The sequence below is a fragment of the Trematomus bernacchii genome, unplaced genomic scaffold (assembly GCF_902827165.1).
Source record: "Trematomus bernacchii unplaced genomic scaffold, fTreBer1.1, whole genome shotgun sequence".
In the NCBI taxonomy this organism is placed as follows: domain Eukaryota; kingdom Metazoa; phylum Chordata; class Actinopteri; order Perciformes; family Nototheniidae; genus Trematomus; species Trematomus bernacchii.
Window position 1 is genome coordinate 26,519,126 of NW_022988043.1, and position 27,500 is coordinate 26,546,625.

Below are 27,500 nucleotides of genomic sequence, written 5' to 3' on the forward strand. Positions count from 1 at the left end.
TAAGACTTTTTAATTTATTACATGTGAGGTCGTTTTTATTTCAGGCCCTTTAAAAAAATGATAGGCTCAATAGGACAACACTTGTCTCGCTTACTTCTCTCTTGCTACAGCGTGACGTCACACACACATGCACGTGGGCACGCACGCACGCGCACACACACACACACACACACACACACACACACACACACACACACACACACACACAGAGCTAGAACTCAACTATTTCTTACTGAAATATCATTCTTTAGTCCTGCAGCGAGGAAATACAGTCTTACAGCAAAGGGACAGTGCAGATACAAAGGTGTAAATAAAGTAAGTCATACAATAAGTGCAATACAATACAATCCAGACTTACATATTAAATAAAGAGCCGATATGATAAATATGAAGGCTTCTTCTTATGTAACCAACCAAAAAAACAGTCACAGTCAGAATCTAATGTCAGTGTTAGTACTACTCGGTATGCAAATTGACCCATTTCAGAATAATATATATGATATGTTTTATAATGATTGATCATGAAAGTGTTCTCAAAGCTGGTAAAGGTGCAGCTAGTTTGAATGACTTTGTATACTGCAGGGTAGCTTGTGAATTTACTCCAGGTGGAACTAAAGTCTGATTTAACACTTGATTATATTTCACATCATTCATCCACATCTGTAAAGTAACTAAAGGACTAAATACATGTAGTGCAGTAAAAGTACACCATTTACATCTGAACTGTAGTGAGTAAAAGTATGAAGTAGCAAACAATTTTAAAGTACAAACACCTTAAAAATTGTACTTAAGTAGAGTACTTCTTTAGAGATATTAAGCTATATTTGGGTCCTGTAACAATTGTAAATGTCCTCTCTGTGGGACAAATAAAGGTATTCTGATTTCTTTATTACCTTTAGTTACTTTACAGATGTGGTCTGGATGAATGATGTGAAATATAATCAAGTGTTAAATCAGACTTTAGTTCCACCTGGAGTAAATCCACAAGCTACCCTGCAGTATACAAAGTCATTCAAACTAGCTGCACCTTTACCAGCTTTGAGAACACTTTCATGATCAATCATTATCAAACATATCATATATATTATTCTGAAATGGACCAATCTGCACAATGACTACTTTTACTTTTGTTACTTTAACTATATTTTGATGCTAATACTTTTCCTTGAGTAACATTTTGATTGCAGGACTTTTACTGTAACAGAGTATTCCTACACTCTGTGTACTTCTACTTTTACTGAAGTAGCCTACAAGATCTGAGTAATTCTCCCACCTCTGGTATTTAGTGACTTTCCACCACTTGCATTTACATGCTAGCTTTCAGATTGACTAGGTAAAACGGTGCTTTTCAACGGGACTCCATATCCCATAATGCCTTCCGCACAGAGTCTATCCTCTTCGTAACACAGTAGGCTTGTTTGAGACGAGCTGCGGCTCGCCTCGAAAGTAGACGAGAATAGCCGATCGCAGCCGGGGGAGGTCTCAAAAAGCTCGCCTGAAGTCGGACAGCTCGGAGTCGGCTTCTTCTTCTTCTTCTTCTTCTCTCGGTTTTTTGGCGGATTTCAAACAACTTTAAGGTGCATACTGCCACCTCCGGAGTCGGCTTGACTCGGTTTGCATTTATAAATGCACACGGCATCTATTGCACGTCTGTCCGTCCTGGGAGAGGGATCCCTCCTCTGTTGCTCTCCCTGAGGTTTCTCCCATTTCCCCTTTAAACTGTGGGTTTTTCTCTGGAAGTGTTTCCTTGTATGATGTGAAACGTAAGGACAGAGGGTGTCGTATTGTCATACTGATATTCTGTACAAACTGTGAAGTCCACTGAGACAAATGTAACATTTGTGATATTGGGCTATATAAATAAACATTGATTGATTGATTGATAAAGAATGGACAAATGTGTTTAATCGTTAATGTCAGATATGTACTAAGTAAATACATTTGTTCCTGCTCAAGATTAGATTCAACTTTATTGTTATTGCACAGATTACAGGTACTGAGACAACGAAATGCAGTTTAGCTTCTAACCAGGAGTGCATAAAGCAGTAAAGTGAAAAGTAATGTACACAATCTACAGAATAAAATATAGAATGAATTGAATGATGAAAAAACAGTGAGGGGTATGAATACACTATATACACAGTAGCCTAGCCTAGTATGAACAGTGTGTTGTATGAATATGCTAAGATATATAAAGTATGACAACGGTAAGCAGTGCAAGTATAGTATAAAATATATAGATATTAATGTCATGATGATAAACATTGTGGAACAATGATGAAAAATGTGAATGGAAGTGGCGACGTAAAACTGACACAAAACAACAACACACTTTTGCCGAGCCAATGGAGAGTTTCATCTCCAGCACGGGGTAAAACCCACCAATGAGCGCTCAGCTCGAGATACCAGCGAGTCGTTTCCCATCAAGCATTTCGCTTCCGCAGCCCGGGGAGAGAAACTGCGCCGCCTCGCCGCGCCTCGCTCTCAAGTCTGCGGGCGTCTTTGTCCCGCGAGATTTCAACGTCTCATGTAGGCGAGCCTCCAGAGCAAGTCGGACAAAATGACTAACCATCATGCAACGCACGAGCAAGACGTTGATCGCAATTGCGCAGGTCTGCGCAGGTCTCGCTTGTCTCAAACAAGCCTAGTTATGGCGCATTTCCACTGCAGGGCCTCCCCTTCCGGTGGACCTCCATGGGACCTTATTTCAGAAAAGTTATGCATTGAAGTCAATGGAGAGAGAAAGATTATCTTTCGATCCCGTTTGAATTGTGCCACGAATTACACACATGATGTTTGTCAATTTAAAAGATAATTTTACAAGTAAAAAAAATAAAAATGTGTCATAAAACTGTGAAGTAACACTTTGTTTGTGTGAAACCGCTCAATGAACTACATCTCCCGTCTCGCACCACACACCAAGACGGCCGTCACGTTGGCACATTTCACTTCTTTCTTTCAGAATGAGGCTAAAAGTATTAAAAGAGGTGAAAATCACTCCAAGTCTGGGCATGTTGAGAGCTGTACATACACACAAGGGGAGTTAGTCGGTTCCGTAAGAGCCAGCATGCGGGACCGGGATTCTGGGATTTGTAGTCTTTCTAGTTGCCTATTTTTCATAGTCTTATATTTCAACAGTTTTACGACAAACTGTGGCTTTTTTGACATGGAAATTATTATTTAAGATTGACAAACATCTATGTGTAATTCATGGCACAATTCAAACGGGATCGAAAGATAATCTTTCTCTCTCCATTGACTTCAATACAAACTTTTTCCGAAATAAGGTCCCATGAGTCCCACCGGAAGGGGAGGGACTTCGCCTCTCTATCGAAGAATGAAGAAAAGCGGTCCGGTGGACCGGAAGTTAAAGAACATATTTCAAAATAAAAGACACGAGGATATAATGTCAATGCTGTAAAGGTTCAATCCTGGAACCCAGAAGTCTGACGAGGATACGTTTATTTCTGCATTCACATGCATATATGCGTTTATAGAGATTAATACAAGTATGCAAGCTCTATGCATAACTTTATTTCGCTGACCTCCGGTTTGTACGACTTCCGGTTTGTACTGTGTCTGTAAATCCAGTGTCCAGCTTGTCGCTGTGTGACAACCATAGACTGGTGACAACGTCATGTTTGTTGCATACCTGCAAGATTTACCTGTGAACTGTCGCCCTACTTTCACCTGCACCCAGCAGCAAGCGGGAGAAATGTTTCAAGTTGTACTTATGAAGTTACGTCTACAATTAGGAGGGTGAGTAATTAAGCTTTTATTTCTGTAACGTTAAACTTATTGTTTTTCTTCAACAAGTTTGATTACATTGAAAGACAGAGGAGGGACAGTATGTGCATTCTTAGTGTCAGGGTGTTATGCTGCAGGTCCATGAAGACAGGCCCCACAGTGAGTTCAGGATGAAGTGTTGTTACTGTCTTAGTTACCGTCCGGTTAAACATGTTCCTGGGGATGTGGCTCATTTTAGACAGGTTAGACCCAGCCAATAGTAAAACATAAACTTTAATATAACTAGCACAAGGTAGCTACTCCCCAGAAATGGACTGACTGGTCTGTGTGTGCTGCACAGAGGTCACAGTTGTGTTTTGTTCCTGTTCTGTTGTTAAAGAGTTATTTTTCTTCGTTCATAGTATAAAAGTAAATCAATTCATATCAGTATGTATAAGAAGTTGTAAGTAGAAAACATTTAGGAAAAAGATGACTTCTTATTTACTCCTTAAAATAGCACAATGTTATTAAACCAAAATGTTACCCTAAAAGAAATAATACAAAGCAAACTGAATACGTATTTATTTTGTTTCTCTTCTTACAGGTGGGGCTGAAAGACTCGACCCCCGTTGAGCTGGAGCATCATGGCTGCAGGTGTGACGTGTGTTACTCTCCTGCTCCAGTCACATGACTCCCAGTGGGTCCCCAGTACTCAGCTGTACAGAGCAGCAGTGGTACAAACCAAGAACTATGGCAAGTCTGAGAATAATGTCATTAAATACTAAAACTACACACTCATCATGTCTCATACACACATCATCTCATCATTTCTATATCTTGCTTAAACCCACAGTGTGTAAAACCAGGCCCGGTAGAGCACATGGCTGGGATGTCCGCAATCCAAAGCAGAGAACAATGTCAGAGAAAGTAAAGTGAGAGATTAGTAGTTATGTGAAAGTAAGCTATGCACACAGAATAGTTTATGTGTTGATGTCTCTGAGAGCTGAGAGGTGCTGGATCTGTCTGCCCTCAAAGTGCCAGGGATCTACAAGGACTTCACTGCTGCTTCTGCACCATAGGTATCCCTGTGAGGTGCCACTAGTGGACTCTGCTCTCTGTAAAGTTCAAGCTGGCAGTCCCCTTGTCCTATGAACATCACCATGACAGCTAGAAGTCACACCGCTGCCCACCACCATGCTCCACCACGGAACCTCGATGTGATGTAGGCTACAGACTACAACCATCTGCATGCCTTTTATGTGGTTGTGAACATCAACAGCTGCCCTTAAGGGGATAGTTCTGGTCTTTTGAAGTGGGGTAGTATGTGGTATATATCCATAATCAGTGTATTACCTACAGTAGACCAGTGGAGAAACATACAGGAGTAGAGCCATGCTGCTGAGGACGTGGGCAGAAGCAACATTTATTTTATCAGCCCACTGCTCCTAACACTAGGATGGGTCAAATGCAGAGAAACCGTTTTGTTACATAGTACCTGTACTACGTAATGACAATAAGTTGAATCTTCTTCTTCTTCTTCAATAAACTATTCTGTGTGCATAGCTTACTTTCACATAACTACTAATCTCTCACTTTACTTTCTCTGACATTGTTCTCTGCTTTGGATTGCGGACATCCCAGCCATGTGCTCTACCGGGCCTGGTTTTACACACTGTGGGTTTAAGCAAGATATAGAAATGATGAGATGATGTGTGTATGAGACATGATGAGTGTGTAGTTTTAGTATTTAATGACATTATTCTCAGACTTGCCATAGTTCTTGGTTTGTACCACTGCTGCTCTGTACAGCTGAGTACTGGGGACCCACTGGGAGTCATGTGACTGGAGCAGGAGAGTAACACACGTCACACCTGCAGCCATGATGCTCCAGCTCAACGGGGGTCGAGTCTTTCAGCCCCACCTGTAAGAAGAGAAACAAAATAAATACGTATTCAGTTTGCTTTGTATTATTTCTTTTAGGGTAACATTTTGGTTTAATAACATTGTGCTATTTTAAGGAGTAAATAAGAAGTCATCTTTTTCCTAAATGTTTTCTACTTACAACTTCTTATACATACTGATATGAATTGATTTACTTTTATACTATGAACGAAGAAAAATAACTCTTTAACAACAGAACAGGAACAAAACACAACTGTGACCTCTGTGCAGCACACACAGACCAGTCAGTCCAGTTCTGGGGAGTAGCTACCTTGTGCTAGTTATATTAAAGTGTATGTTTTACTATTGGCTGGGTCTAACCTGTCTAAAATGAGCCACATCCCCAGGAACATGTTTAACCGGACGGTAACTAAGACAGTAACAACACTTCATCCTGAACTCACTGTGGGGCCTGTCTTCATGGACCTGCAGCATAACACCCTGACACTAAGAATGCACATACTGTCCCTCCTCTGTCTTTCAATGTAATCAAACTTGTTGAAGAAAAACAATAAGTTTAACGTTACAGAAATAAAAGCTTAATTACTCACCCTCCTAATTGTAGACGTAACTTCACAAGTACAACTTGAAACATTTCTCCTGCTTGCTGCTGGGTGCAGGTGAAAGTAGGGCGACATTTCTGTTTACATCGCTGACATTTGTCACAGGTAAATCTTGTAGGTATCGCAAAACAAACATGACGTTGTCACACAGCGACAAGCTGGACACTGGATTGACCAAATAACTACACACTCTTATTTACATTAGACACGTTATTCAAAACCAACAGCCTGTGTGTTGTTTGCTAAACACTGCCACTGAAATACCACACTCAATTATCAAACCCCTGCCCCCAGAAACATGTTAAAAGCCACGTAACCAATTAGATCACGTAGAAACCTGAGCTTGAACACTTTGTTGTGCACAACAATGGAGGCCACTTTTGGAGAGAGAGTTAGAGGAAGAGGTAAATGCAATATACTGTATTTTGTCTTCAGTACCATACAGTAACTATATTCATGTCATCTTCACTCTCAGTAAAGTCATTGTGTCTGATACTGTTATGAGTATTGAGAATAAACCTATTTGTGTGTTTCCACATTGCATGTGTTCATTCATAGTCCATATTTACAGCGTGCTACAAATGAAAATGCCTAAAACTTTGACTTGAATTTCTTGTTTATTAATCAACTAATGGACAGTGTTTCAATTCAGTTCATGTAAGCCTTACACACACGTTCCTCTTTTGAGCGTCTAGTGATTATGGCCTGCATGTCTTTCTGTTCTAACTCAGCTGTCAGCTTCTTAGCAGTTTAGACAAACATCAAATTCATAATATAGACTAGTTGGACAAAATAATGCTTAACAACTGTTCCATTACTGAGTGAACTGTTTTAGGGGTCGACTGTATGATATATCGTTCTCCCGCTTGCTGCTGGGTGCAGGTGAAAGTAGGGCGACAGTTACTGTTAAAACAAGTATACCACTCAATGTTTCGTTTCCATAGGTGGGTGTGTCTCCAGTGCCTCCTTGCTTCTGATTGGCTAGTTTGCCCTATGCTTGCGCTGTACTCTTCAAAATAAAGGTTCATACTCTTTGCCTAGACAGTGCAGTGCGTGTTTGCACAACATTGAATATATGGCTACATGCAAAACATACAGAAGACAGTAGGCTTGTTTGAGACGAGCTGCGGCTCGCCTCGAAGGTAGACGAGAATAGCCGATCGCAGCCGGGGGAGGTCTCAAAAAGCTCGCCTGAAGTCGGACAGCTCGGAGTCGGCTTCTTCTTCTTCTCTCGGTTTTTTGGTAGATTGCAAACAACTTTAAGGTGCATACCGCCACCTCCGGAGTCGGCTTGACTCGGTTTGCATATATAAAGAATGCACAAATGTGTTTAATCGTTAATGTCAGATATGTAGCTACTAAGTAAATACATTTGTTCCTGCTCAAGATTAGATTCAACTTTATTGTTATTGCACAGATTACAGGTACTGAGACAACGAAATGCAGTTTAGCTTCTAACCAGGAGTGCAACAAGCAGTAAAGTGAAAAGTAATGTACACAATCTACAGAATAAAATATAGAATGAATTGAATGATGAAAAAACAGTGAGGGGTATGAATACACTATATACACAGTAGCCTAGCCTAGTATGAACAGTGTGTTGTATGAATATGCTAAGATATATAAACTATGACAACGGTAAGCAGTGCAAGTATAGTATAAAATATATAGATATTAATGTAATGATGATAAACATTGTGGAACAATTATGAAAAATGTGAATGGAAGTGGCGACGTAAAACTGACACAAAACAACAACACACTTTTGCCGATCCTTCAGCAAAGTGACACACCCTGTCACTCTTGTTGGCCTCTTATGATGATGCTGTCTTAACCTTTAACAGCCAGCGCCACCATTTGGTAGAGCACATTTTGTGTTTTGATATCTTGTTGAAAAATAAATAAAAAAGTGTAACTCCATCTGATTCAGCCAGCTCTATCGTTTGGTTGACATGTTATGCACAAAACAACCTCTAGATGTCACTGTGGTTCGAACAGAAAGCCCTTCAGCTAGCTTCCACTGAGAAAGTTGGCATGCTAAAAATCACTGCTGAAGAAATCACTCTTTTTGGTCAACTTTTGTTAGGTAACCATGTCATTATTGACATATGTTAGTGTCAGAGCACTGACTGAACAGAATTATATAACTTGACGCACAAAACATTTTTGTAACAAGGGTGTAATTATTTTTTTGAAAATATGCTCAACCAACTGGTCGAATTGGCCTTCATATTGTAAACTAGCAATACGACTTTTTCAGAATTTCAGAGATGTTTTCCAATAAAATATGGTAAATAGCTAGATTCATGGTAATATTACTACATCTAGTACTGCCTTATGAGTCTCAGGGTGTAAGAGTGATAAGAATTGATATAGCACCTTTCATGCATGGCATGCAGCCCAAAGTTGCACACACATGAGCAAGTTAGGCCAACACAGGATATAGACATTTGCTGTTAAGCCAGTTGTTTGTTGTTAGGCCAAACTTTTTATAATGAAAAACACTTTACATTACTTTTTTCCATTTCTTTTTTGTTTTACAATTATAATTTATTATTTTATAGGAATATATATGGTTGTATATATTGCTCATCTTCCATAAAAGAAAAAAATGTATTTGAGTTTGTGTTTTATTTTAGTTTGATGGATACACATACTGTACTATATGATGATTGTTGAAAATGCACTTCTGCCAAGGCCAGCTCGACCAGTTGGTAGAGGCTCATAAAAACAAAACTGTGTGGTCAGTAAAAAAAATAAAAATGGTTTGTGGTTATTTGTCCTATTTGATAAAAAAATGCAAAGAAATCATTTTTCCATAGGTTTCTTCTTGGTCTGGCAATTAAATGGTTAAAATATGATTATTTCTCTGCCCCTAGTTCGTTGCTCGCAGATTCTTCAGTCTCATCAGCCTCATCTTTCCATCTGTCCCAGTCAACACATCAGCCTCCAGCACACTTTCAGTGTCTGACTCCATAGAGATATTGTCCTGATGCTGTACAAGGGTGATGCCCCATGATCAAAAAATGACCCCTGTAGAGTCTGAGTGCCAATGACCTCATACACATGTCACTTGTTAGTTGCTTTTACCTTAAAGCGACTTACATACACTCAATACTGTGGACAATCCTCACAGGAGCTATTTGGGGTGAAGCCCAGGGACACAACGACATGCTGACTGCAGTGGGGATTGAACCGAAGATCAACGCACGATCAGCCACAGCCTCCATAGCCATATTATGTCTGTCATTAATAACCCCTTATAACAATTTTCTTTCCTTTATTCTCTTTTCTCTTCTCTTGACTGAATTAAAAAGTCCAGTCTTTAAGTAATATTTCAAGTCCTTTTCCTGCACCTTTTTAAGGCTATGTTTGCAATATGTATTCAAAGGTCACTTATTTAAATAAATCAATATCTGAGGTTAGCAAACAAATACTGCCTTTATCTAGAGAGCCAATGACACCCATGAAGAATTGCAAATCTTTTCATCTGCTGTATTAATACAATTGCCATGTGTTTTCAAATTGAAAATAAGGCACTGTCAGCCCAGAACATTATACAAAATATATATATATTTTAAAAGGGACCCGTAACGCTTAATCAATGTTATATATAGATCTTTATATAATATCAATATTATAATAAACTTCAACCAAAGTCAATTTCAGGAGTGGTGTTTGACACAGTTTACATTCAATTTCAACTATTCAACCTTTTTAAATAATTTACTTTAATTTAGAAAAGGTTTTTCTGAGAAAAATGTACTAACAAATTGAAAAATACAAGTTTAATAGGACAATGTGGATTTATTTTCTCACCTTGTAATTACACAATCAAATAATCTATAATACGGCTTTGGACTTCACTCACCATGTTTTGCATTTGTACTATTTTGTAGTCAATTTGGACAAATATCTTTCGAACTAAAAATATCCTATGATTGCATATGGTGTGAATATGTATACCCTGCTCACTCAGTATTATTTTAGGTACAATTTATATTTTAAATGTAATGAAAAAGCCAACTCAATAGTGTGTTAAAAATAGACTTTAGGATATTGTAAAACAAAAAACTGCTATAATAATGTATTCTTAACCCTTCTTTATCTTCACATTTGCTTTACACCCTCTATCCTTGGTGGTCATTTTGACCCCAGGAGTTTAAAGCTCAAGAAAATGATCATATTCAAAATTGTTACCAAAATGTACGTTTCAAGTACTTTATGTTTCTTAGTTAACTATCTAAATATCCATTTAAATAAAACACTACTAGCCATTTTCATTACATTAGCAGCACTAAACGTACCCTGTTTTTCACGTGGGGAGCGGGACCAAGATAACTTTCCATTTTTGGAAAATAATGTTTCTGCTTGTGTTTGACAGACAACAGGAGCATCTGCATGGGGTATTCAGGGTGGACAATTTGACAGAGGATTTCTCTGAAAGTACAAAATAAAAGTATTTTATAGTCTTTGCGCTAGTAGTCTAACTACTGAGTCCAAAATGATCAGTCTTCGAACTCAAAAGTATTTGTATTGCTCGTCACATATAGCAGCAAGACAGGCATTGTTGTACTATGGAGGGGACTTTGACAGGAGAGTATGAAGAAGTACACAGTAAAAGTATTTCATAGTATTTGGGATAGTTGTAACTACAACTGATTCCAACTTCATCAGTCTTGTGAAAAACGTATGGCCAAAAATAATGTTATCGCTCATCAAAGATAGCAGAAGCTTGTCATCTTTGCACTGTGTAAAGGCAAAGCGTTAGAACCTTTATTTTGAAGAGTACAGCGCAAGCATAGGGCAAACTAGCCAATCAGAAGCAAGGAGGCACTGGAGACACACCCACCTATGGAAACGAAACATTGAGTGGTATACTTGTTTTAACAGTAAGAACAGAAAAACGAAAAAACGAGCTGAATTGCCGTTTTTCCGTGTTGGGGCAAAATTGAAAAACAAAAAAACGACCCGTTTCTGTTTTTTTGTTGTTGTTTCAATTAGAACTAAAAAACAAACGGTTAAAACGTACCTTCGTCAATCTCAATCCACCAAACAATGTGATTTGTCTCCACCTTCCCAAAAGAACCAAAATCTGACAAGGTGTGAAATGTCTTTTTTAGCTGTTCTGTCGTCATTTCCTGCGATCTTCTTCATGCAGTCAGTCTAAATGAATATTAATACGGGGCGTTTATTTGACTATTTATAGGCAAATATGGGCGTTACGTGAAGCCCGCAAAAGCTGCGCCGCATTTCACACACAAACTGACACATGAAGTGTTTTTGTATTAGTTGGATCTGTGATGTAACTCTGTGTCATTCGTATGAAGCAAGCGAGCAGAGAGACTCGCTCACAATGAAAAGAGACAGAAGTGCTTTTGTGCTCTAAAAGAAACACATGGAGACAATATGAAACAAAGTATAGGATAATTGGCTAAGATGTTGAACACAACAAAAAGGGCAACTAGGATTCCATTATTATAAATAGATCTGGGGCCTCATTTATAAAGGGATATACGCTCAAAAAATGGCGTACGCCAGTTTCTACGCAATGTTTGCGATTTATAAAATACTAACTTGACGGGAAAATGGAGAAATGTGCTGTCCTCCACGCAAACTCTAACCCATGCGTACGCACTAAGCACACAAACGGGAGAGACGAGAAACTGCGACACCGTTGGCAGAAGGAAGAATGGAGAGAAATATGTGGAAATAATACCATAAATAAAATGTTACCTCTCATTTATCAAATATGAAGAATTCATTTTCAAACATTGATTAAAGCCAATCTTTAAATGATTAAACAAACGCCTGTTTGGGACTCCTCAGTGCACACAAAAACATAACTTGGAGAAATAAATAAATACGGATATGTTATTTAAAACCACCTCGAATATGTTGTGTTAATGTTATGAAATGTTTTCTCATAAATGATGCGGTAAGCAGGAGGACAGAATTACGTCTAAACTGACGCCGTTTTGCATTTCTATAGGTTATAGATACGAGCATGGTTTTATATACTATCACGTTTAATCGTGTTTTATGCCGTTTGCCAAGACTTGATAAGTCGCTCGTAAAACACAGGAGGTATGGAAACTAAGAACACCATATGTGGTAAATTGTACAGCTAATATAACACAATCCATTAGTTGTATTTCCTTTAACTGGTGGATTATGGATATATAGTTGCTGATCGACAGCTGGAACACAAACCACCAAATACAACAAAAATAATTCAGATCCAGTCGTCATGACTCCACTCCGGAGGGATTCCCCGATCATTTCTTAGTTTCTCATCAAGGGGGTGTCTCCTGTCCCCGGGACAAACACACTGCCTGAGGAAGGTTATGTGTATTTTTTTTGTCATTAACTTTTTTCGGACCACTTATTTATTTATTTTGGTGACGATCCGACCTCCATGCTGCTACTCTGGTTCAAACTGCATCCACCAAACAATGTGATTTATCTCCACCTCCCCAAAATAACCAAAATCTGACACGGTGTGAGATGTCTTTTTTAGCTGTTCTATCGTCATTTCCTGCGATCTTCTTCATGCAGTCAGTCAAAATGAATGAATGAATGGGCGTTTCTTTGACTATGTATAGGCAAATATGGGCGTTACGAGTCGATTGTGATTTATAAAGGGAAACAGGCGTAGGGAGTGCCGTACGCACTTCCCTCGCCGGTACGCAATGTTTTGTGAATCGGAAAATGGCGGAAAATGTATGTACCTATTTTTGTGCTTTGTACTACGTAAGCAACCTTCCTACGTCAATCCTACGCAAGGCGTTATAAATGAGGCCCCTGATCATTATTTCAGTTTATTTGAAACCGGCATAGGACGTCGGTTTAGTGTTTTATAAATCGGAAAATGTCTGTGCGTATTTATTTGCTTTGTCCTACGTAAGCAACCTTCCCACGTGAATCCTACGCAAGGATAAATGAGGCCCCAGAGCTTGATCACAGGGATCAAGATCACCTGAATGTGTGCTGTTAACAGCTGGCCTCAACGTGCTGCCTTCATGTCCTGTGGAATTAATCAAGCCTCGATAGACGATAACATATCACAATTAGGAGTTAGTTATCACATCTACTTAAAATATTTGTCGTGTCACAACATCCTAGTGAACGTGTCCCTTCTCTTCAACAGCAACTACATATTCGAATGAAGGCTAGCTGAAACCGTTGTTGTAGTGGGGGCTGGGGGCGTGTGATTGTTGGTTTTGGTTCTGCATTTAGTTATGATTATTAATGATCATCTCTTAGAAATTCAACCCACATTGTTGTAAGTGAAGGCGCACGTGAGTCCTTCTTTCAAAAGCTACACAGGGTAGTCTTTTTCACATTTTGAGTTGGGCTACTTTTTCGGCTTTCTAATTGGATGAAAGAAAACCATTATCCTCCACCCTCTTCACGGGCCTTGAACGCACCACCCTTGGGGGTGTGGATCCTGTTATTCCCCGCTGACCAGCAACAGTAGGCAAAAAAACATGGGACAGCGGTACGAGCAGTGAGGAGGCCGAGGACAGCGACACACAGGCAGCTCGACCCGCTCCACCCCACACCACCGCCACCTCCACCACCGCCACACCAGCAACAGGGTGCAGGCTTTCCGAGACGGGAGAGGCGACGTCGGACTGACTCGGGATCAGCCCATGCAGGAGGATGGAGGTAGAGAAGAGGGCGAATGGGTTCGACTTCCCGGAGAGAAACACCGCCAAGTCCGTTAACGGTAGGCAACACGAATCGGAGCATCATGCTGAAAGTTCACACACTCCTCAGCACACACACACTGCACAAACACTGCTGCTGTCCGTGCCTGAAACACCTTCCTCACCTCCACGCACACAGCATGGCTGTACTAGTTTTAATTATCAGCTCCATCACTGCCCTTACCTGGCTTAAAGACACTTATCTGTATAAGTGATGCGCGCAGTGACACAGAAAATAGACCCAGAGGAGAGTGAGCGGAGTGTGTGTCGTGATGTCTCTCTGCACAAATGATGAAGTTTAGAAGGACCCACGTCATCTAAACACCAGGAGGGCATGGCCTTCATGAGTGAGCGCGTTTTGTCCTTAATTGTTACGTTAGGTGCTTTGGTTGTTCTGTGTTTTGGACATTAAGGACATGTGTGTGTGCGTGCATGTGCGCGCGCTTGTGTGTGTTTGCTGGGAACAGAGGTCGGAATGTTTTTATTTGGAGGTGGTCAGTCAGGCTCCCGGGAGATCGTAAAAGGTGAACTTTTGAACTTGGAGAACGCCCTGAAGCCATTAGCTGTTTGGTCCCCAAAATCCCTGCGCCACAGCGGAGGGAGAGGTGAGGCAGCAGGATGAGTTCCCCTGTCCGGACTCCATGACTGCTGAACAGATGGAGGTCGCACTGAGTCAGTCTCTCGTTCAGTTTGCTGACAGTTGATCATGTCTTCATACTTTGCCCAGATCCAGGTCTAAACTATGCCCAGATCCAGGTCTAAACTATGCCCCACAATGCCTTGTAGCAGTCTGTCCCAGGCGCCAGTCCCATCTGCCCCGTGTTGGGGACTAAAGATGTATTGACATTTCCAAGATTACAATTCCTGCTCCTCTGAGCACCACGTGTTTAGGCATAGCAACGGTTTTTATAAAAGAAACCAATTTTGTTGGAGGCAGAAAAAGTCCATTAATCTAATATTCCAGATTCACCAGTTTAACCCTCTGCATCCATTCTGTGTTTAGGTATTTGACTTTTGGTTGAACAAACTAAAACATTTTAAGCAATTACTGATATGTATTAGTTAAACAAAAATGTATCCATGAATACAAAAAAAAGATGAATCAATAATTAAATTAATGATATTAGTTTCAGCCCTAACTACGCTGAATAAATAATTCTAAAGATTTAGTAAGCTTTTTTTTTGCATTTCTTAGCAGTAAATAACACAAACAAATACATCCTGTAACCTAATAAATGAACCAAAGAAAGCTGGATATGTTTTGAAAAAATTATTTTGTTTATATTTGATATACTATTTTCATTTTATTTGTAATTGTTAACTCTTTTCCAATGTTTAAGTATTTTTATTTGAATGTTGAGCACACTGGTCCTGTAACAAAATCATTTCCCAATTTGGGATTAATAAAGTATATATCTATTAGTCCTTAATAAGGATTTAAAATGTTTTAGTTTTTAGAATTCCAGCAATTGTAATTATGTCTAAACGAATGATCAAAAAACACTACTCAAATGATGTCCTTACAATACAATTTAGAGCATTTTTTAAAGGCTGAAAATGAGTGGTCTGTTTATAAGTTGAGCAACAGTAAAACAATCAACAATTCTGATCATTTAAATGTAATTAAGTTATTTTACAAGCAAAAAGGCCAAACATTGTACTTTGAAAGCATTTGCTCTGTCATTAGTTATGCACACAGTGTTGGGTTGAGGGGATGAAAGGATGTCCTTATGGCATATTATACTCTTTTCATGAGATTTTATAGACAACAACGGTATCAAGATAATTGTTACTTTTTGAAAATTCCGAACACAGACACTGTCTTCGCACAGGCGAAACATGTAGGACAGAGTGAGCTGATCAATCACTGAAGATGTGAAAGTCCAGCTGCTTAACCCATCACTGAGTGGTAAAAGCTTTCTGTCACATTGTTGCGTAGAAAAGAAAGCTGCCTGCGCCTGCTCCTCCACATTTAAAGAACAAACTCAATTTGCATTGATCTTTGAATTGACCAGGAATTTGGCTTAACCCGCCTCCGACTCCCTGCTCGGTGAAGTGTGCTTGTTTTAATGTAATTGAACTAGGTGGAAGAAGAAGGGGCAGAAAGGGAGGGGGGGGGGGGGGGGGGCGATTGGTTGGAGGAGCGTCGGGGGTGTGCAGGCTGGCACGGTGGGGCAGAGGCTGAAAGAAAATGCTTTGTCAGCGCCTGCTCTGGCCGAGGGTCTGTCCTCCCTCGGGGCAGGGTGAGGGGGACGGGTGGGAGTGGGTGGGGCAGTGACAGGATGTGAACCCCCCACTGTGACGCCTGAATGATGAGCCAGGAGGAATACAGTAAAGGAGGAGGGGCTGGTGGAGGGGGGGTGGGGGCTGACGCGAGACAGATGTGATCCATCATGTTGTGTATTTCTTCTTCTTCTTAACTTGACTCCCTCCCCTATCAGTAGATCTGTGTAAACACCAGCACAGTAAAGAGCACCCCCCCCCCCCCCCCCCCCCCCCCCCCCCACCACCACCACACACAAACTGACACGTGAAGTGTTTTTGTATTAGTTGGATCTGTGATGTAACTCTGTGTCATTCGTATGAAGCAAGCGGGCAGAGAGACTCGCTCACAATGAAAAGAGACAGAAGTGCTTTTGTGCTCTAAAAGAAACACATGGAGACAATATGAAACAAAGTATGAACAAAGTATAGGATAATTGGCTAAGATGTTGAACACAACAAAAAGGGCAACTAGGATTCCATTATTATAAATAGATCTGATCATTATTTCAGTTTATTTGAGCTCAGGAGATGTCTTCAAATGTTTTGTGAGCCACAGTTCAAATGAATCAGTCCAGAGACATACAAGCAGCTCACATTTGGAACCAGACATTCTTTGTAGTGTTGCTTGTGAAGTACACTTGAAATGATTCCACAAATAGCTAATGTTCTTCTCTTATCCATTCATCCACTAAGTGTTGTCTAACCGTTTCTCCTCTAACACATGGCTGGTTAGGCCTCTTGTGTTGATTCCTATTTTATTCTTCATCAAACAAATTAAGCACATATTTGTATGAATGAATTATGTATATATGTATGTCCGTCTGAGGTCTAATAATCCCTCCTGTGTGTTTCTGCTCAAGGCCTGAATTACACCCAACATGTTGTAGAATATTCCTACAAATGATGTATTTCAATAGTTCATGTTAAATGATGCTTTTCTATTTAGCAGATGAATCTTTGTTCAGTCAAGACATAGAGTCTGATACTCATATGGCCTCTCGTCTGATCCCTTTGTTCTTTCAAATCCTTTTGAAAATCCTTTCTAAATAACACATTTGGACTAATCAAGTCAAAGATAGTCTCATTGAGGAAAATGCTTCACCCCGGCTGATTAGCATTTCAAACAAAGTGATTTATCTCCCAGCACGCTCCTCAGCAGATGGTTTCACCGTAAAGGCTCCATGCTGATGGATGAGAGGATGTTGCTGCAGGAACAACAACTCACTGAGCATCAGTACAAGTGTTGGAATCATTTCACCTTATAGTTTACTGCATGCTGAAACATTTCCCATTAAGACCATACCATATCATTATTCAGATTTTCTTACAGAAATATTGGCCTGATTGATTTATAGACAGATTTTATTTGGTTTAAAACAACAAAAAAACCTGAAAATAGAAATGTTCACAAGTACTTGAACATGGCTTAAAAAATATTTTGCTTCATTTTACATTAAACACAGCACGTTTGAAAATGATTTACATTTTTTTAAATATCTGAAAATGTATTGTGTTAATTTAGTGGATTGTATTGTCGTTCCTTTAAGATATCTTAAAGAAGAAAAGCTTTTTTTCTATAACCTTTCAAAAACACTTGTATACATTTTAAAGACTTTGGGGGGGGGGCAGGCAGTGTTGATGAGGAAGGGTCTCCTCTGTGTGACTTTAAAGGGTTAGTGTCCTTCATCCTGCTGCTGCGGTTTCCAGGCAACAGGCGTGTTGACAATGAAGAGGGTCACATGGTGATGCAACATCAGCCACTCAGCTGCTTCTGATCACTTTCAGATCATTCAATCAGCTCTACACTCACAACTATGGGACAAATGACTCAATCACACTTTATGATAAATCATTCCGTGTTTGGAAGAACGTGGGCTACCTTGTTGACTGTGTGAGGTTATGAATTAGATTTGAGGTGTCGTGATTTGAACACATCCAGACCATTCTCCTCATCCTTCAGCCTTTTTGTATCTATTGTTGGGGCTGGTGCTCTTCTCCTTTCTGCATCATTCTGACAGTTATTTGATTGACAAGCAATATCATTTATGAAAATAGTAACGAAGTACATCTACTCAAGTACTGTACTTAAGAACCATTTTGAGTTACTTGTACTTTTACTTGAGTATTTCAACTTTGTGCTACTTGTACTTCTACCCCACTACAGTTCAGAGGTAAATGGTGTACTTCTACTCCACTACATGTATTTAATACCTTTAGTTACTTCACAGATGTGGATGAATGATGTGAAATATAATCAAGTGTTAAATCAGACTTTAGTTCCACCTGGAGTAAATCCACAAGCTACCCTGCAGTATACAAAGTCATTCAAACTAGCTGCACCTTTACCAGCTTTGAGAACACTTTCATGATCAATCATTATAAAACATATCATATATATTATTCTGACATGGACCAATCTGCACAATGAATACTTTTACTGTCGCTACTTTAACTATATCTGAAGTGTGTTGCCTGGAAACCGCAGCATATTTGACCCTGGTACTTCTACTTTAACGTAAGTACACAATCTGATTACTTCTCCCATCTCTGGATAAAACGCAGAAAAGCTATTTTCCAATGTCTTATTAATTGCCTTGTTTCAGCTATACCAAACATATATTTACATATCACTCATGGAACTCACAAAAGAATGTCATTAGGTATAGAGAACGATAAACCAAACTGAATGGATACACTTAAGGTTAACTCGGCCTTCAAATGACTGATAAACTAAGCTCACGGCTCGGCTCTCCCTGAGCTCAGTGTCCCGAGGCGGGGCTTGTGCTCGTGTTGTTGTGTGGATTGTGACGGACACGTGGGGGAGGTAGCAGTGAGCGCTATGGGAACGGTGACCAGGGTCAGTGGGATGTTGCTCTTGAAGCATTAATGGCCCGCTCTCGGCTGACCTCCCTGTAACCCAGGGAAGTATTTACAGCCTCCACTTGATCCATGAGCTACAGGCTGAGATGTTTGCTGGCTTGATGTGGCTCAACCTGAGGCTCTAACAGCTGGTATTGAGCTGCAGGGGAGAACACACTGCCATAAAGCATATTTTGAAGGTGAATACATTACAGTGTGTATGGGGGACAGTTGGTACAGTGACACTAGCGATCTGTGAGCCTAGCTTTTGTCAGGCCTCTGTGATATTCAACACGTAGCGTAGCCAGAGGGCTGTAAACGTCTTCAATTTGAGTTTGAATTTGGCCGGAGGGAGAGTTTACAGGCAGCTGTAAAACACTGAACTTGGTATGTAGAGCAGGGATGGCTTCCTGTGAAACTGCAGCGCTCGAGGATGCAGTTGCTGGGGTGGTGGGGGTGTTGTAAAATAGCAGCTGAGAGGATTCAGTTAAAACCGCTATTTCCATTTCAGAGAGGGAAAGAACAGACCCTTCTGTCAGCGGTCATTACAGCTAGGTGTCACTTACCTGGAGATTGGAATATTTGTAGAATATTACTTCAGCTCACAAGTGTTCTCTCTGGTGTTTGGATGCCAGATCGGAAACCATTGAAGATGATTGGATTTTGAAGCACAGACGGAGTCCATCAGCAGGCACCACAGTCATTCCACAGTCATTCCACAGTCATTCCACAGTCATTCCACAGTCAACAGAAAAGACACACAGAGCTGAGCACATTGGCTTTTAACAGGAACCTGCTAAACATGTACTGTTCTCATTACCTGAACACACACACACGCAAACATGCTGTGATTGCTCACTGGAGTTAGTTTTATTTCTGCTGTTGACCTCTGTCGTGAAAGGGTTAAAGGGCTGCCTCTAACTGTTCTTTATCTGTTAATGCTTAACTGCAAAGTGTTGGAACATATTTTAAAATATCGCATTTTTCACGTTGTTCTGTCTTACATCAATGCAAAACACAAATATATTCAGTTTACTATAATATAAACGACATGGAAGCAGCTAATGCTCATGTGCAAAACCTGCACTAATACTAATAGTTTTGATGGAGGGTCCATGTCCCCCTGTGCAGAAGCCCCGTGAAATGAGCTGAAGGATGCCCTGCTTTGTTTTTGTTTTGTGCGGTGATTATTATCAGATGGCTCTCCTCCTGAGTTTGCGCAGTGCAGTGCGCTGGCTGGCTCTGTGAGGTAGTAAAACTCTGACCCCCGGTATGATGAAAGGGAAGTTGTTCCTTTGAGCGTGTCAAGTGGCGGTGACGGAGCCCCCTCCCCTCTGACCACAGTGTGACCCTCGGCCCGGCCGCCCGTCCGCTGGGATTATCCCAGATAAAGACGTACATTAATGAGCCTAACATAACATGCCCTGATAAGTGCCTGATGGAAAGCCCACCGTTTGATCTGTAAGGCTGTGGCCATCGCTCTCATTACATAAGGATGGGTCAACTGAAGCTGTATGTTAGTGAGGGTCAGTTAAACTCAATGATTTATCCTGTTTTCAGAAAAATACTTAAGGTAAAACAATGCACATCATTATGCATTGTCATTTTTTACAGTGTATTTCCAAATGTTGGGCTGAATCCATATACATTTATGAATGCATTTTGGCCCATTTGACTATTTGTCAGAGTTTTTGAAGTAATAGACTGCTAGGTAATGCTCATGAATACACCAAACAAGTAACATTTATTTTTTTAATCGGTTACTTCTTTTGGGGATTTTGTCCCTATTTTACTTTCAAGTGCAGTTTGGCATCTTTGTGATGTGACTGAATTGTTCAACCTTTTGAAAATTGCTCTTATTTGCTCATTTCATTTTTTCCATGGATCTGTTTCAATGTCTTGTCTGTGTTCAGGGCGGAGCAGGAGGAAGGGTTGACATTCAAACTTAAAACACTCAATCTTTATACACAAATATTAAACCATTAGATTTGTTATTCCAAAAAAAAAAATGAGCTTATTTACTTAAATGTTGAGATTTACTCCCTTACTTAAGACATACATTTCTGTAAGTAAAAAAAAGAGCCACATTTGAGCAATGTGTTTGTAATGATGGATTGAACAGTCTGCAGAGCAGATAGGTTAAATTATATGTATTAAACAATATATGTCTTTTATATGATGCAGATTGTATTCTGTTTGAAAAACTGATAGTGTAAAAGTTGTGGTTAATTATTTTCTGGAATATAACGTGCAAAGATAAAATGAAGGGTGTCTACGAGCCCTGGAACAGCTTACAAATATGGGACTGTTTTTAAAATGCATATTTAAACAGTCTCTGTCTTTGAAACTGTTTTACAAGTCTTGTGGTCTCTTGGGTTTTTGATCCTAGTGACGAAAATGTATATTGCGAACTGCGTTTTCTCGTACATGTGTCCCCCACCCCCAGGTGATCTGACTGTAAAGCCTCAGCTGCTAAATGTCCCCCCCGAGCCTCCGTCCTGTGAACTTGAGTGTCGCTGCACAGCGGCACCGAGGGGGGGGGGGCAGAGTAGACACTGTGCTGCGCCGTGTTGCACACAGAGGTCAAGGGTCAGGTGTAGAGGTCATGGGGACGACCACGGCGGCCTGTGAAGCCAACACTGGAGTTCCTTCACAATGTGTCACATGTAATATCCAGCATGAGCGCTGAGCTAAACACACACTGCTAATCAGACCCCTGGTGGAGAGGGGCTCAGAGAGGGGGGTTCAGGGTTACCTGTTCACACCCACTGAAGGCAACATGGTGCCTGTAAAGGAACAAGCGACCCCCCCCAAAGCCAGGTGGTGGCATCACAGCATCTCCCCTCTACACTTGGTTTTAACTCCATCTGCTCTTCCAAGGCTGTCTGTGGCAAACTAAAACTCCTGACGGTCATGCTCGGTAGTCTCCACTGAGGGGGTGGGGGTGGGGGGGGGGGGGGGGGGGTTTGGATGGAGTGGTGCCCAAAGGGGAGAGCAGCTTCTCTGCTCTGACCTCTCACAGGATTCATCTAGTCTGCCACAGAGTGAAAACAATGATGTATCTGTGGCTGCTGCTTCCTCACGTCCATCTCACAGTGGGGAGGGGGGACTGATTGATTGATTGATTAGGCGCTTTCATACCAAGTACTTTGCCGTACTTAGTTCATCAGAACTTAGTTCATCAGAACTTAGTTCATCAGAATTCTTTAGTTCTGATGAACTAAGTACAGATCGCGTTCACACTGGAATAAGTCCCTGAGGGAGGATTAGGCAAATGAAGCCGCTGACGTCACTTCTTCTTCTTCTGCTTTGGGTTTACTGGCAGGCCGCAAACAACTTCACGGCGTATACTGCCGCCCGGAGTCCCCGGCCGGAAGTCCCGGAGTTGCCTTCCAAGTAAATTGCCAGAACGCCGACATCTCCTCATCACTCCACTGCTCCCATGTTTTATTTTGTGTTGCCATAAGTTAGTCTCTCTCCGTTGGTGCGCTGGGCTAATGCTAATAATGCTAATGCCAGCAAATACAATGGCGGCTTCACAAAACCTTTTGGCAGTTTTACGGGGCGTGGTTTGCAATCCGCCCAGCCAATCAGAAATGGGAACCTTTTTCTCCCACGAAAGTACCTGCTCTCTAGCAGGGACTGAAAAGGGGGTGGTAAGGTTCTCATTAAAGGTAGGGTAGGTAAGTTTGAGAAACCGGCTCGAGATCGCTAGAATTTGAAAATACACAACCGGAGAAAATCTGCCACTTCCTTATAGAGCCCCTCCTCCAACACACACGAACGCGCACATGACCAATGAGGGCACGAGATAAGTTTGTGCACAGATGGAAGGCTGACAGGCAGGTAGGCCATCCAGTTATTTTAGCCGGGCCGGCTAAAATGATTGGTCGTGCTTTTTACAGTACTACGGCTTCCACAGATGATTTTTTTATGGATTTTTTGTCAAAGCACTTAAGATATTCATTGCTATCGGGATGTTAAGAGCATTCCATGGAATACGCACATTTTCGGAACTATACTGGGAAAAGTACTCTAGAGTGAAAAGCTGACATCACAAAAACCACAACTGTAATGTGACAAAGCATTTCCCATCTGTCCTCTCTGCATCAGCCATGCCCTGTGAGAGAGGCTGTGGGAGAAGTTTGGATTCTTAAAACCTTGGAATCTTTTTTAAGTTGAATTATTCGCTTGGCAGAGCTTCTTGTGCTCAGCCATTGTGACTCATTCAGTCACGGTGTCGTAAAGAGTCAGACACGAAAAAGGTTGATAATTGTGTTTAGGTTGCCATTCGATTGTATCAAGAAGCACAAATGTAAAATATCAATGGCTTAACATTATTATGAAATGACTGCTATGTACAGAAAAACAACGGTTTCAGTTGGTCAGTCCCAGCAAAGTAGCCCCCCCTCTGTGGGGAGGACTAGTCAAGCGGTCCACGTTGTTTTTTGTTTTAAAGCCCCGGATGTTTTTTCTTTAGCCCCGGACAATTCTCCCTCAATAATATAATACATTAACTGTGCTTTACCTGAACCTCATCATGACACTAGAGAGGACGGCAGGATTGTAATTTCCAGTGTTCAGTGAATGCAACAGAGGCAAGACACCAGACCAACCAGAGAGTTGCATGGAAATAAACGTGTCTTATTGGCTGACAGGTACCTATCCTGTGAGCTGTGACAATGTTTAAACTGTCAGTTTGACTCAGAGTTTTTGAAGATGGACATAAGGACATTTTTTCTTAAAAAAGACGACAATTCTCAAGTGTTGGCTCACACAACAACCCCAAAGCCACCACTTGAGCCAGGTAAACAAGGCATGTAAACGTCAGTAAACTTCCAAGTTATGCGATCATGTAAGCAAAGCATAAATTACAGCTACGTTGTTGACGTTACTTTGAATCGCGGGGGTAAGCTAAACCGTTAGCAAGTAGCTATAATTAGCCAGATATATTAAATAAACACTTTGTCATACAATCTAAATGTAATGTTTTTTAGCGTTACCTGGTGATTTCAAAGAAAGCTCTCTGGAAAATGTTGGCTTATGCTGCGTTCACACCGGACGCGATGCGATTTTTGGGGACGGCGCGATTACATGTAAAGTCAATGCAGAGACGCGGACAGACGCGAATTCACTCCGACGGCGCGCATAAAGCGGTGGACGCGGTGCGAATCACGCGATTGAGGCGATTTGAAGGGGGCCGCGCATAGACTGTATATATAAATGGACGTAGGGTCCGTGACGTCACCCATAGGATTCTGCAGAGTTGCAGAGAAGCCCTTAGTAGGCGGAGTCGGCCACTAACGGCTCGACAGTGACGTCAGAGTCTAACTCCCGCCTGATCCAAATAAGGGCAAAGAGGCGGAGCCGAGGCGGGACCTGCTGCTGAAGCACAAGGCGGGGCTCCAAGCTCCCGATCTAGCTGAAGCTACCAAGCTAGGCTAAGATGCTCACATGCTCATGCTCACTTAATAAGCCTTGTTCAACATCATTTCTTTAGCTAATACTACAGCGGGCTGCAGGTGAACCAAGTCTGCGTTTCGCTGCATTCCTTGATCTCCAGTTATAACGCCGGACTCCGCCGCCGGGATGCCGGAGCTAACGGAGCCGCAGGGGGCTAGCTAGCTCCCTGCGGCTCCGTTAGCTCCGGCCGGCGGACTTCGGCGGACTTCGGCGGCCACCACTGGGATAATTGGGTCCCCTTTTAACATTTGCTCCCGTTTAGCATTATGGGCGTCATAGCCATAGACTATAAAAGTCTTACCCAAGGCTGAATCATAAACGGTTACGTCCTTAGCTGGCTAATAAGATAACAAAATAAGCTAACAAACACCTGCTAACATGTATAATATTATCATTTTACTCAACAAAAAAGCTGAGAGTAGACTTCTTGAAAGTTCTGTTAGTACCTTCAACCGCACAGCACAACATTTTAATTGTCTGGTATTTGTAACAACATTCCCTAAAAGGCACAATCACCACGAACACGGCTAAAGGGTCAAGTATAGTAACTACAACTAGCTAACGTTGTAGCCTAGCAGAGTGGACAAGTTGCTGTTAGCTGACAGTGAGGCACGTACCTGTCCATCAAAGTGACCACGCCCTAATTTATGCAAAAACGTTAGGACCTAATATAAATAAAAGGGTCGCGTTATAAAACAATTCACTCAACAATTAATAATCATTAAGGTGGAATCTAACTATATCCCGAATAATTTTTATTACATCCAGGGGTAGAAACATGTTTATTTCTGCTGTAAAGTTGGGCATTTTAACATGGGGGTCTATGGAAATTCCTCCTTTCTGCAGTCATCGCCTATCGGCCAATAGATGAACTGCAGTTTGTGGCACTTCCTTATTGGCGTCCCGGCTCTGCCCCAGAGTTTGCCGCTTGGGGCCGCGTCAAACGCGAGAGTTCAATTTTTTCAACTCGAGCGTCAAATTCACGTGGCGCGTTCTCGCGAAAGCCAATCAGCGTTGGGATTCCCTTTGACGTCCCTCTGACGTCCTGCTGTTGATCAGTTGTAAAGATGGAAGAGATGATCGTTGTGGCTGTGAGTGGGTTCCCGGAGATTTACGATACAATGTCGTAGCCTATATCTACCGGGACCGCAACAAAAAGGAGCTGGCTTGGAGGAGAATAAGAACCCAGACACGGCGTTTGTTGGTATGTTTGTAGGATTTCCACAGAAGGTACAAAGCAGCAATTGTTGTTATATCCTCCATAGTTAAGGACAGAAATAACCAAAACGATCTTGCATGGAAGTGTAAACAACCTCAACTGTCCGTCAACGGCGCGGCGCGTCAACGGTATGTCTGTTTTGAATGACGCGATAAAACAAACTGCCAGCCGGGGAGAAACTTGAGCGATTGGAGCGATGCGAATATTCCCATCGCGTCCGGTGTGAACGCAGCATTACTGTTCGACATGAAGCTAGAAGCTACCTTACAGTACACAGTTGATCCTGAGTCCTGTCAGTTAAAGTGTTTCATAGTTAGCTTAGCTAAGCATCAACCTAGCACTGAAATATATGGATGTTATGTGACAGTATTTCTGCTCTACTATGCCACTGCTTTACGTGTCGACAGCATGTTTGAACGTATTTGCAGCAGTAAATAAATGTGGCTGTTTGGCCACTGACGTTGCCATAACAACACCTGAATTTAAATGGGCAACCTCTTTTTGTGGCGACGCCCCTGGATTTAATCCAGTTAACAAGACTTTAATAACCTCATGGAAATAGTTTTTTCTTGTCTCTATTCCTACTGCTCAGTGAAAAAGAGACAGAATATCTTTTGAATGGGTTTATTCACTGTAACAGGGAGACACAGTGGGGGGGGTCAGAGGTTCACAGCACACGTTTGAACTCAGTAAGTCTTCAGTGGTCTTATAGCCAATAGCCAGGTTACTGTGGCATCTAAAGTCAGCCACTAAAGTGTCAAAGTGACTCCTGGCTGCGTTCCCCCTCACTGTGCGGGCGGGGGGGGCCGGGTGATAGATGGTGCTGTGTGGTGCTGAGATAAGAGCAGGGCTGGCATGTAGGGGCTGACCTGCTCAGATAACAGGCTGTGTTGCCCTCCGCTGGCCATGCGGAACCCCGCCATCTGGGGCCGAGGACAGACTGAGAGCGGGGATCACCATTGGAGGAATTCCTGGGCACTGCTGATGGCTTCAGGCCCTGGATTCCTGGGGGCAGCTGGGTGTGCCTGTACTTCTGTTGACTGTACGTTAGACTGAGCCTCCACACTGTCCTCCTGCTCCAACAGGTCCAGCCAGATGGCACTTTCCAGAAAGGAATGTGAGTATACGTTTCAGTGTCGGGTGTGGCTACTTGTGGACCACAGCGGTGTGTCAAGTGTTGGGCATCATTAGAGATTCTGAGTTCTTTCCAGTCCCTGTTGTTTTAGGTGCATTATCTTTGACTTCTTCTCCTTTATACCAGTCAAGAAAAAGGATGAAATACAAGGCTCATGAGCGTTGTCCAAGAACAAGAGTAACGTGACTCTTTATTACAGATAATTACTTGGTGTGGTAATTTAGCAACTTGCAGCCACGTTCTTTTATTTAATATATATTCATACTTAATACTCTTCATTTTATTCAACTTAAAAGCATTGCAAAGTAGCAGAATACTTGTTCCGTTACTGACCAGAGAAACAAAAGAAATAATTGATGTATAGATACATTGAATATCAGAGCTTAGTTTACCTCGGATCTAAAGGATACTTGGAGCCACCTAAATTCAATTCAGACGATAGAAAAACCTAAAATATAGACTAAACTAAAGCTCAGTGAAATTGAGAAAAACTCAAACTACAGAAGATGTAAAGATCCCATGTCATGGCCATTTCTACTGATCATAATTCCATTGTTGAGGTCTACTAGAATAGATTTAAATTGTTCAATGTTCCAAACTCACATTGGTTTCTCAAA

The 27,500-nt window shown here is 41.4% G+C and overlaps 1 protein-coding gene across 2 annotated transcripts in view; it reads left to right on the plus strand.

Annotated features, from left to right (window-relative positions):
* The first annotated feature begins 13,762 nt into the window (after nucleotides 1-13,762).
* Nucleotides 13,763-27,500, plus strand: part of LOC117472959 (nuclear receptor subfamily 6 group A member 1-A) — a 97,522-nt gene continuing 83,784 nt past the window's right edge. The window contains exon 1 of one of the 2 annotated variants that reach the window (XM_034118419.1): nucleotides 13,763-13,962. In XM_034118419.1, the coding sequence (XP_033974310.1) occupies nucleotides 13,896-13,962 (67 nt within the window). In that variant the 5' untranslated portion in view covers nucleotides 13,763-13,895. Of the gene's footprint in view, nucleotides 13,963-26,630; nucleotides 26,866-27,500 lie in introns of those variants that run through there. The other variant, XM_034118420.1, reaches the window with a different exon arrangement.